Source organism: Poecilia latipinna, unplaced genomic scaffold, assembly GCF_001443285.1.
Source record: "Poecilia latipinna isolate Pla-1442-1.1 unplaced genomic scaffold, P_latipinna-1.0 Scaffold79, whole genome shotgun sequence".
In the NCBI taxonomy this organism is placed as follows: Eukaryota; Metazoa; Chordata; class Actinopteri; order Cyprinodontiformes; family Poeciliidae; genus Poecilia; species Poecilia latipinna.
Window position 1 is genome coordinate 29,203 of NW_015112695.1, and position 12,082 is coordinate 41,284.

The 12,082-nt window shown below is 40.0% G+C and overlaps 1 protein-coding gene across 1 annotated transcript in view; it reads right to left on the reverse strand.

Annotated features, from left to right (window-relative positions):
- Positions 1-1,649: 1,649 nt before the first annotated feature.
- gas2l1 (growth arrest-specific 2 like 1) overlaps positions 1,650-12,082 on the reverse strand; it is a 30,099-nt gene continuing 19,666 nt past the window's right edge. The window contains exons 3-5 of the mRNA XM_015018405.1: positions 11,330-11,426; positions 9,000-9,321; positions 1,650-6,884 (exon numbers count right to left, since the gene is read on the reverse strand). Of these exons, the coding sequence (XP_014873891.1) occupies positions 4,886-6,884; positions 9,000-9,321; positions 11,330-11,426 (2,418 nt within the window). The 3' untranslated portion in view covers positions 1,650-4,885. The remainder of the gene's footprint in view (positions 6,885-8,999; positions 9,322-11,329; positions 11,427-12,082) is intronic.

The window sequence follows — 12,082 nt, forward strand, 5'->3', positions numbered from 1 at the left end:
ATAGAATAGAATAGCCCTTATCGTCTCAAAATGGGGGATATTAAGGTGTACCAGCAGCGTGTCAAAGGTAAGGGGCATGCATATTCAGTTTGAAAAAAAAAAAGTAAGAATAAGCGGTAATGCAGAAAATGCAAGTTACAACATAAGAAAAACATTAGTGTATAGTAAATTAGAAAAAGGATACTCAGATTAAAAGATAAAAATGTGCATCATAGTAGAATGAGAAGAGAAAAAACTGCAAACAACAGAGATACACTGTCATTTATGTTTCTTAGGAACAGTACAAACACAATTTGAAACAAAAAATATTCTGAGCTAATAGACACGGATGTTTTACTTTAATATTTTTGCAAATGCCTTCCACGCTGTTGTTTTTCTTCATTTGCGTCCTGTGACCTGGCGGCTCTGGCTCTCTTACAGCAGGGGTCCCCAAACTTTTTCCTGTGAGGGCCACATAACTTTTCCCTTCTCTGGGGGAGGGGGGAGGCGGAGTCAGTTTGTAACAGAAAAAGTGTGAAGATTGCAGGAGTGCCTAAATGTAAAAATTTATTGTTTTCTAGAAAGCACAATCAAATAACCCTCTCTGGGTTCTTCACAAAAAAATGCAGGAAATAACAGTATTTATGAATTAAATACCGGTATATAAAAAAAAATCTAAATGTGCTCAGGTATTGTTCAGGGGGCCGGACCAAATGTGGAGGTGGGCCGGATCCGGCCCTCGGGCCGTAGTTTGGAGACTACTGTCTTACAGTGTCAGTGGTAGATTTGTTTCAGAAAAAGTCAGAACAAACTTTCTCACCTGTTGCACAAAAAATGATTTACTTATGAGTAGTAATATTATTGATAATAATAACATAACTAAATAATTAATCTTTCACAGAGTTGTTTGTCAAGATGAACTGTTCAATCTAAAAAGTTTAAAATTATGCTAAAACATTACAGTTACAGTCATATAAAAAGCTGAAATTCATTGAGAACCTAATGTCTCTGAGTTTACATTTAAGCCAATGAATGTAAACTTTGTTGGTGCGATGCAAAATGACAAAAAACTGAATCAAAAACAAAAAAATAAGATAGATATTCACATGAAATGTTTAACAATCAATCACTTATAAATGTTAGTCATTGGCTTGTCATAGTCCTACTGAGCCTAAATATTGAAGTCATTGCTGTAGAATATCACACATTTATCACTGAAACCTGACAGAGAATATTCTGCCACAAAACAATCAGCTGTTCAGCTTATGTTATTTTTCACAATGGTCTGATTTTGAAATTGGGATCAAACTATTTTAAATTTTTGATGGAAAACAAACCTTGAAGGTACTAATAAGTATGAGCTCACATTTTAAAACAGTTGATTTTTGGAATATATGAGGCCTACTTTACAGATAATTTGATTAAATCCATTCTTATTTTACTAATCTCCAGATAAATTAAACATGATTTAATGGATTAAAGCTTTGACAATAAGCTCAAGCTAGGACACTAAAATAAATTATAAAAAAGTAGAATATAGCTAATTATATAAAATAAAAAAGTCAAAAAAACAAATATAATGAACACTCGTGTAGTTTACGTAGGATCGTAATATCTAAATAAATATGTATAATTATTTTTAATTAAATGAGACAAAACAGGCAAAATAATTTCAGAAGAAAAGTGTTTATTACAAGAACAACTTGAAAGCATTTTAAGAATTAGAAAAAAAAACTTTTTTCAGTATCGCTTTTGTATACTTACATAGTACACAAGATCAAGCAATCTGTATATCTTTCTTCATTTTTTTTTTTTTTGGTAATATGGCATTACATCACAAACATTCAAATTTCACCGATTTAGATTAAAGACAAGTGAGAGTCTCAGAGCCTCATGACATTTTAAAATGGTGTGCACAAAAAGCAGGCTTTTTAAATTTAAATAAGTTTTATGAATGTCAACAGTTTTTCCATGCTTTCTTGATGTCACAGCTTATGTAGCTGGTAGGTTTAGACTACCAGTAAAATTGATATTTAAATGCATCAAAACAAATTTGAAATTCAACAAATTAAAACAAAGGTAACAATAAATTTATACAAGTAAAAACCTATGGCTCCAACAAGACAGATGCAGGCTAAATTATTTAAGGCTATGTGCATCTTCAAAAGTTCAAAACTTAGCCAAATATACATTTTTAAAAGGGTTGTTCCATTTTCGTAGGTGACAATATTTCAACAGATTTCCTCACATTGCTGGATTCTCCAAACCCCGTTCACCTTCAGTCCACTGGACACAGAGGTCATCTGAGCCCAGTCAGAGCTGACGCCATAAATAAATAAATTAGATCAACATCTTCTCCTTCTTTACTCCAACTCTATATATATTACCATACCATATGTACATACAGTACATACATGCACACAATCTCTACACTTTCTTTTTAACCCATTCACTTACAGTGTGCTGCAAAAACATGCATATATTCCACATTATTCACACTAAAACCCTCAATATAAGATGTTTTGAAGTCTCAGCAAAAACTTTTATACTTTCAAATTCATTTTACAAAATTTGCACCTCTCAATTACATAAAACAGTACTGTAGTTGTTTCTGGAGTCTGGTGTCCTGTATTGATGCAACAGCAGCTTGAAAACAAAAGAAAACCTCCATATCCAGTTACACCATCAATTATTCAAGCCCTTTGCAGACACTCAAGTTAGCGCCTTGCTTCATCCATTTGTTTCCATTGGGTCATTCTATTGTTACTGGTTCTAATCAGCGCCAGATCATGGACAATATAAGCCTGTGTAGGGGAAAAAAATACAACAAATGTCTTTTTTAGCCACTAGATGTCACCACCAGTTTGTTTAATTGCCACCACAGTCAGGATGGAATATGTTAGGATTTCCCATGGAATGTAACTTTACATCAAATTTAATGTACAATTAAAGTAGCCAATGTTCTTCAATTAAAAAAAAAACATTCACATTAAATACTTTCAATTTATTTCACAATAAACAGTAAATTATGGTAATGTAGTGTTACCGAATTCAAGCTACAAAAACATTCAAAAATAAATTCATGACAAAACATTTAAGGCAAAGGGAGTTGTCAAGGCATTTTCCAACACCATATATGAATTGCATAGCTAAGGCATGATGCGCCTTATTACAGCAATGTATGTACATTAAAACTGTATATTCCATGCCTTGTATTTACAAAAACACTCACCCACCATGTATTTACACATTCATTCTTGTCAGCGTGCGATTCCTGCTGCTCACACATATTAAACGCTGAACACCAGAGTGCTGTTTGGTCAAAGAAGGAGCTCTCAACTTTTCCATTTCAGTGACAATGACGCACTTAACTCAAATCTCTTTATATTTTTCATAATTCATCCATTTAAAAGTATAAATTAAAAGCATATTCTGCATTAAAATACCCAAATTGGACACAAATTGAGAATTAAATAAATATTATTAACCTTGACTACGATGATTGACTGCTGTACAGACATTAGTTGACGACTTATGCATCACGAGGTCAGCTGAATCTATGTTGTTGAGTATGCACGTTACACAATGAGTAAAATGTATGTATTTATCTACTAAACCTTATATTAACATCAGCAATGTGCAGAATCCTACATCTTTAGTACCAGTATTCTGACTACTAAAGTAAATTGAGAGACGATGACCAACTGCAACAGAAAAAGGTCCATTTGACCACTGGTTTAGTGTTAGTGCAGTTTTATAAAGCTGAAGCTTTAAATACGTGGCACTTAACCATGCCCTGTGGTGCGGCACATGGCAGCACATATGTTCTTTCTATTTCTGGATGTCAACTGTGAGAATGTGTGCAGCTAGGAGAGAGAGAAAAAAAAAAAACACTATGATTGGCAAAAACAGCCCCATGCAAACAATGTCATAATAAAAATAAAGACCATTTCTTTGGTAATAAAGAATTTGGCTTGAGTGCAAAAAAAGCAAAATGGACCCCAACAGGAAAACAACGGAGATACGCCAAGAAACACGTTAGTGACCGAAATCAGATGATTTACAGCTTGACCAGCCAGGGTGAACTCAGAAAGGTTATCGAACTATAGGCACTAAAAGCATTAATAACCCGAGTTAAACCGTAGGGCTAGAGCTAAAGTTACTGACTATAGAGGACTCAAACGTAAAATAATTTACAAAACCATTTCCTACAGAGCCATGTTGGTTGCTAATGCTATTCCCAAAAACTAGACCTTGGCAGTTGCTGACCATATCGCTCATTTTGAAATTTTGAAGTTTGGGTCATTTTGTGCAAAAAGACTAGATTACAGAAACGAGTCTTCCGCATCAGGATGTCTGGCTTGAGGATCTTTTGGCATATTGGCAAAAAGAAAAAACTACTCAGACCTTAAGTCAGTAGATATTAGGAAGGCTAAACATCAAATAGTAAAGCAGCTCATTTTCACACGTTTGAGTTTTTAACCTCTGTCTGCCATGGAAAATGTCGGTTCTAGAAATGATGCCTGCCTTTAGGAAATACTCAAGTTAGTGTTAGCATCTACAGTCTACACTAACAATGTTACTAATGATACTAAAACCTACATTAGCTTGTTAAAATGTGTGTTTTAAATTAATAAGACCCTGTTTTACAGCAACTGCTATATTTTTAACATTACTTTTTAGAGCTCTTGAAATACCAACTTCTTATAATAAACAAAAATTAATATTGGCAGGTCAAAGCTTTCTAAAATTCAGAAATCAGACATCAGCCACAATTCTTTTATCGGTGCGTCTTTAAAAAAAAAATCTTAATGAAAAGTTGTTTAACATGCAGTGACAATAGATTAAAGCCCAAAAGTAAGTCTTTTTTTCAATTACACAGTAGTCAAAGAGCCTGCTGCAGCAGTCAGTTTTGTGCTATTGCTTCAGTGTCTAGGCTTCCCTGTGCAGCGTAGGAGCAGTCTTTGTTGCCTACAGCTGGAGAGTGAGACTGAGGATGGATCATGTCTGTGAAGTTCTGGTGCAAGTTCTTGCATGAAGCAGGATGGGCGGTCTTACGTGACAGTGGCGGCGTATTGCAAGGGGACAGAGTTTTGTTAGTGTGAACATTTTTGTGTCTGACAGGTGTGGGGATTCGTGAGGGCGTGTTCTGCAGCCTGTCGTCATTACGAGGCCTTAACTTTACACCCGGTTTGTGCTCGGAGATCGGGACTTCATTGCTTTGTCCATTTTCCCCATTGGTTATTTTTAAGGATGTTGGAGGAGACCCAGAGCGGGATTCACTCAAGCTAAAGGACATTGAGGAGTTTTCACTTGAGGAATCCTGGAAAGAGCAGTCCTCAGATGGTGCAAGGGGTACAGGTGATAGACGACCCTCTGGAGGCAGGAGGTTATCACTATTGCCACCATTTTCAAGATCATATGGTAGATTAGGCAGGTGATTTTCTAGGGGAACGTCTCCTTCTGTCACTGAGCTCAAGTCAAGTGGACATCTTTGACCTGAGATCCCACCTGTAGGAGAACACCCATGTTCTCCATTCATATTCCTGCTGTCTATAGCAGGTTGGGAGGGGATATGGTTCATTAGCTCATCGGACTTGGTATCTCTAATGCCAGGCAAAGAAGCTGGAGCTTCCCTTTTCTCTTCTAAGCTAGAAATTGCGGGGAGTTTCTTGAGACCCCCTTTCCAGTCCCCCCAGTGTTCACGCTCTGTGTGACCCAAACCATCAAGTTCACCAAGATTTTGTCCATAAAGTATATTTAAAGGGTCCTCTGGTGGGAAGTGTTGGAGGTTAGTCCTCTTGGATTGCTTGAGGTAAGGTAGGCTTCCGATCTTTGCACCCACATTTAGGGAAGAAGTGGAGGAGTTAGAGGAAGAAGAAGCAGAATCAGACAGAGCAGGCTCAGTGAGTGCATGTGCTGCCTGCGGCGTTGCTCTTCCTACAGCCTTACCAGTAAAATTCCCCTTGACCTGCTGAGAATTGGCCAGAAACTCAGCCTCGAAGCTGCGATAGAGGTCCTGTTCTTTCTGAGGGTCAAATGGCGGCAGCGTTTGGTATCCTAACCCAGGCCCGTCCTCTCCAGCCTCCTGGTTCTCCATGTGAGAAATGTTCTTAGGCTGGCCTCGCACAGCTGATCGAGGAGCCTGTGAGAGTCGAGGGGAGCGGGTAGCACAGTTGTTAGAGTTACGAGGAGATGAGTGTGGTGGACGTCGCCCTCCGGAGGTGACAGGGGGTAGTAGCTTGCCTTTTCCTGTGGATGGTGAGTGGGACACTTGGGGTCTGGGAGTAGTGACAGTCTTCTTGACAGGGCTGCTGTTGTTGCTTTGGACTCCTTTGACTGGCGAGTTGTTGCATGAGAATGGCTGTTTCTTACTGAAAGCAGCACCCCCCCTGGGAGAGGACGGGGCTACTTGTTTAGGCAGATCTGCCTGTCTTTCTGGAGGTGGGCGCTGGGAAGTCCGAGGAGAGGAACAGTGTGCAGGGCTGCCATCACTTGACAAGGTGCTGCTTGTTAACTTACTCTGGCTGTGAGAACGAGGAACATGGAGCCTCCTCGGACCATCATTTCCAACAGAGCGCCCTCTGTCCATCCGAGACGTCCGTGTACCATCAGAAGATCCTGTTGGTGGATTGGGTTTTAGTGCGGGCGGAAGCGAAGAACGCTCCCGCGACTGGCTGCGTGCACGCGGTGTTGAGGAACGTGTGGATGGGGTTTGACTGCCTGCTCCTGCTCTCTCAATCATATGCTTTCCTTCCTTGCGGTTGACAAGCAGTACCACTTGTTCACCAGAGCGCCGTGAAGGGCCACCGAGTGACTGCCGCCCGCCTCCCCCTCCTCCTTTAGAGGAGGCTGTAGAGGAGTCACTATCTCCGGAGAGACGTCTTGTCAACGTTTCTTTATTCCTGCATGCATAGCAGACAGTGATTAAAAATAAAGTAACACCTAAAGTCCATTACATTTCTATCTTAACATTCAGTCATTTGCTTACACAGTGCCTCACATGCAACTTCTCATTGTGATGCCCTACAACCAATAATCTCTTTGTAGGGTTATTGGACAATGTATTTTACTGATAGTAAAATAGATTGTAAAGTGCCATAACTGAACACATACTGATCAAATATGTTCAAATCTTGAGATTGAAGTGCCAAACTTTTGAGATTTGCATGTGTAAAAGTAATCATGTTTCAAATTCTTTTCACTTGAAATTCATTGTAAAGTTTGTGTTGCTCAGTCATAAAAATCTAAAGTTCTTACAGTGAAATTTGTGGTCGTCTCATGACAAATTTTCTAAAGAGTTCAAGGGTTGTGAAGACTTTTGTAAGGCACTGTATTTCAATATTCGTGAAAAAAACATGAAACTTCTGCCACCAATATGTCTTATTTTCCCCCTTCACTTTATGATGTGGCGTGCATCAAGCTGCACTGCACACAGTTTATCTGACGGCAGGCTCATGTGTGTCTTGCAACACAGAGCAGTGGCAGCGAGGGGGGATTACAAGGAAGATGAGAGCCTCTGGGGGCAGGATTAGGAGTCTCACAGATTTTCGAGCCTAACGCATACCACTGGCCTTTCTACAAACAGAAGCCACTTTGTTGTCACATACCTAGAGGACCGTCGGGTTTATCAGCTTACTACTCACATTCTTTGGAGGAGAAACTAAGATAGACACACACAGACCTGATTGAACAGAGGTGGTGTTATTTAAATTGATTGAAAAGTGCAACTGTGCAGTTGCACTGTACCGTCCAATGCTGACTAAACTCAACTCAAAGTGGCTCCCTGATACCTAGGGAGCCAGTTTATAAAAATCAGACACTGTTTTCATGTGCAGGGCTTGAAAGAGAGAGCAGTGATCAAACAATAGAGTTTTCCCTATCGATCTAAGTGTTTGTCACCTTTTATGATGACATTCCCAGTGAAAAAGAGACTGTATAGTTTTATACATTCAATAATTGAAAAAAAAGATGTGAGTAGAATTATCAACAAGTAGTATCAAAACAAAGTGCATGCTAGCACTGGCACTGATTTGATCAAACTACCATGCTGATACTCTGCGTTGGCGAATAACATTCTTAAACAGAGGTGACTATGAGACATCATAATCATAATTGTTTGCAAAAGTATTTGAAAATGCAGCAAAGTGCAATCCATCCTCCTCTGTCCTCACATATTTTCCAAGGAGAGACTTCTGTAAAGTCAATGACTCAGATTTTCTTAGATGGAAAACTTTTTTTTAACACTTTGCATTGACAACTGAATTTCACAGCTTTTTTTTTTTTTATTACCAAAATCAAATTTGACTGCATTTGAATTTGAATCTGTCAAATATTGTCAAAAGAGGATCTCCCTCATCTATGGAGAGTTAATTGAATCCCTTGCTGCAGTGACTGAAGCCTACACTTTCTAAAAGACAGATGAGCCACACACAGGCTTGGAGCGATGGTCATCTACTAACTATCCAAATCTATGACACAGTTAAATTTGGTTTACTGGGAAAGACCAATCCAATGTTCTTTATCTTATTGTCTTTACAATCTATTCAACTATGTATAATAATCTGAAGTTTATGATCAGTATTTTTGCTAAGAGGGAAGTACAGCACATCAGAGAACGTGGTTTCTGTCTACCATGAAAAAAAAAAAAGAAAAATTCACCATCCCATCATGTTGTCCCTATGATAATTATATGAATGAAAGTGGAGGGGAGGGAAAAAAGTGAAGTTAATTTTACAAAATGTTGTCTACCTTCTATCCACAAGAGGGAGCTGCAGGGTGATGCAGGGGCGGATTTATCAACGCAATGTCACCTGAGATTAGATAAATCTGCTCTGGTCTAATCTGTGGTTTCCTGGCATGTTTATTCACTGTGTGTAAGCCTCGCTCTCTGCGCGCCTGTGTGCCCATCTGCGTACAGCACAGAGTGGGCAGCAGAAGCTGAGCATGCTCAGTGAGGACACCTGTAAGACCCCGTATCGGACTTATCTGCACACCTGCACAGCGGTGAAGACGCTCACCTGAGAGGATTAAAGTGGCGCGGCTCCGAGCGATCTCTTTGCGGCTTAGGGAGCAGAGTTCGAGCTCCGGCGGCGTCCACCTCCGTACGGACAGAGGGGTTCTGGGATCGACCAGGTCGTGTGGAGGAAGAGGAGGAGGAAGAGGATACGCTTGGAGCAGAGAGAGGCTCCAAGGAGCGCCTGTCATTGGGTTTGTAAGTCGAAATGCCCTCGTTCCTCCAGTGTGGACCTGGGCTGGTGGAGCGGGAGGAGTGGGCACTGGAGGACTTGCTCTGGGCTCCCTGGCTTTGACCACTTGCTTTAGCCTGGTGGTAGCGGTGAGCTGAGTGGGAAGACACATTAAACGTTTAGCCAACAGTGACCAAGAGCTTGTACGATTAAGTCTGTGGTCGGGAAATGTACCACATCACATCGAGACCCGAGAAAAAGCCGATGAAAAGAAGTTGCTGTTTGACACAGCTGCTGATAAACTAGTCAGTAAAAGCAGTTTGACAAGTCCAACAAGATAGCAGGACAAACGATCTTTCCTTTGCTTCTTGTGGTTAAAGGCATAGCAGTCGGTGTCAGCTACAGAGATACTGATCCTTTGACTCTTTAGCAGCGTTTTGGCTTAAGATGGTAGGCCTCACTCAGCAGTGTTGTGTACATACTTTGCAATTGACTGCCTCAAGTAACATTTTATAATTATGACAAGTAAGAAGTTTAAAAGAACAAACTGTAATACTGCATGGTTAAAATGTTATAACCACAAAATAATGTATATAAACTGTTGGAAACAAATGACCCTGCATTTTTTTATGCTTTTTCTGCATTCTCAGTTTCACTTATAGGTTTTGCTAAAATTACTTGGATCTTATAAATGCAGGTCCTTTTCACAGGCAAGTGACGTATTTCACTGCATTCCAGTGCAAATTCTCTCAGAGTGGCAAACCCATCCCTGTTATTTTTCTTTTCGGACTTGTTTACCGGTGTCCTAATTAGTTGATGAGTTGTTTTATTATGTGCATCCTGCAGCGTTACAAAACATTTCCAGCCCTTCTGGAGCTTTTGGAGTGCTGGCCACATTTTAAAAGATCGGAGCTCTTTGACGATTATTCTTTGCTGATTCAAATAGCTGAACTAGTTTCTTTGACAGATGTCAAGATCTGCTGTAGTCAGCTGTAAAAAAAATAAAAAAAAAAACATACATACATACATTTGATTTAGGTGTGATGCATGAGAGAAACATTCAAAACATGCAGGAAACTGGCCTTTTAGGAGTGACTTTGGCTATTGTTTCGCTGTATCAACAACAGTGCTGGGTTACTGCTTACGCTCTCTTCTCTTCAGCTCAATCCTCAGCTTTTCTACTGATTTTATATCTGAGGACTGAGATGGCTATGAAGAAAGATTGAAAATTGAGTCTGAGTCTATTGATTTTGAAGAATTTTAAAAGATATATATGTGTTTTGCAGAATCCAACAAATTTGGTTTAAAATTTGGTCACCAGAACAAACTAAAATGTTTCAACCAACAATAACCAACTTCTATACATTTTGCGTGCATCAAATAAAAATACACAACTTTTTTTTTCTCAGTCTGAAGTGAAAACAGACCAAACTTGTCTTGCTGTAGGTCAGATAGAAATAAAAACAATTTTGGCATCAATAAATTTGTCAGTATTTATTGTAATGGACTCCCCTTCCCCCCTTTACTAAATACATTTATTCAAAATAAAGTCAGAAGTTTCAGTTTCTGTAATAAAACACTCTGTTATTTACCGGCTTTTCCAACATGTTTTATGCAGGTTTTTCTCTGTGTATTCTCGAACATCTAAAGTATTTCACAGTTTTACCATTTGTCAGAGTAGTTTTGTTGTGCAACTAGTAAACTAGAAACTTAGAAAAACCTTTATTATTTTACTTCTAAGACTTCTAAAGGCTGCTTTAAAACCTTGTGTGCTTTGTGGTGAAAAACGCTGGTGAATGATAGGGTTGGCATGACTCACGTTGCACATGTGCATTAAAGGTTAGTGTGGGCAGTAGAGTGACTGCACATTTTAAATGGCAGTTTTGTAGCATTTCCCAAAACCTACATGTTGTTTTTTTTTTGTTTTTTAATCGGGATGTAATTGCAGACGAGGTTCACTGTGATGCAGACCGGTTAAACGAACTCAGGTGTCTGAGTCAGAAAAGCTGAAACAGTGGGATTAATGCGATGAAAAAAGTTTGTCCGGCATCTCTGGCATTTTACAGTTAGGCCTACAACCTCACAAGTTTTACTAATGATGCCACACATAAACAATAAAATTGTTTTGTAAGGGCCAAAAGGAGAGCAGGAAGTGACCTCACCGAACGCAGCGCAGCGACACGGATCGTGCTTGTCCAAATAGTGCTCCAACGTGTCCCAACCCCCTCCGACACGCACCATCACATGAGTCCGGAGGACCTTAGGGACGGGAAGAGAAAACAAGGCTTCAATAGATGAAGGGAATGGAAAAGACATGCACATTCAAACTCAAATAAACCTGATTGAACACAAAAACTCCATTGATATGGAAATTTTACAAGCCGGGGCTGCTTGTTGAAGGCAGGGAGGCGGAATCTCAGCGTTACATAAAGTCTGGATTCCCCCCTTCCTCTCACTTCCCCTCCACTCCTTCCTGCATAGTAAAAAAAAAAAAACGGCATATTCTCCATTTGGGATTTCTACAGGATGATTTTGCACTGTATTAAGTTTCTTCTGCTGTCTACTTGTCTCCCCAGCAGAGATTTTGTTTTTCAGGAGCAATTAGAAAAAGGGGGAATCGGGATAAGCTCAGAGAGGAGGGTTTGGGGTGTGTGTCACTTTCCCCTCCCTTACGCGCTTTTTAGCACACACCCACAACATCAGGCCGAGAAGCCTCTCTCCCTCAGGCAGAGGCCGCCTTCATTGAAGCTGCGCACTTCCCTTGATGTGACAGCTCTGTGGATGCAGCCCGCCGCTCCCCCGGGTTGTGTAACACAGTCTGTCTGCCACATGTTTCAAAGGTTGCCCCCCCCCCCCCCCCCCCCCCCCCCACCGCCAACACCCGCCACACCCGCACCCACAACCGAATAACTCAG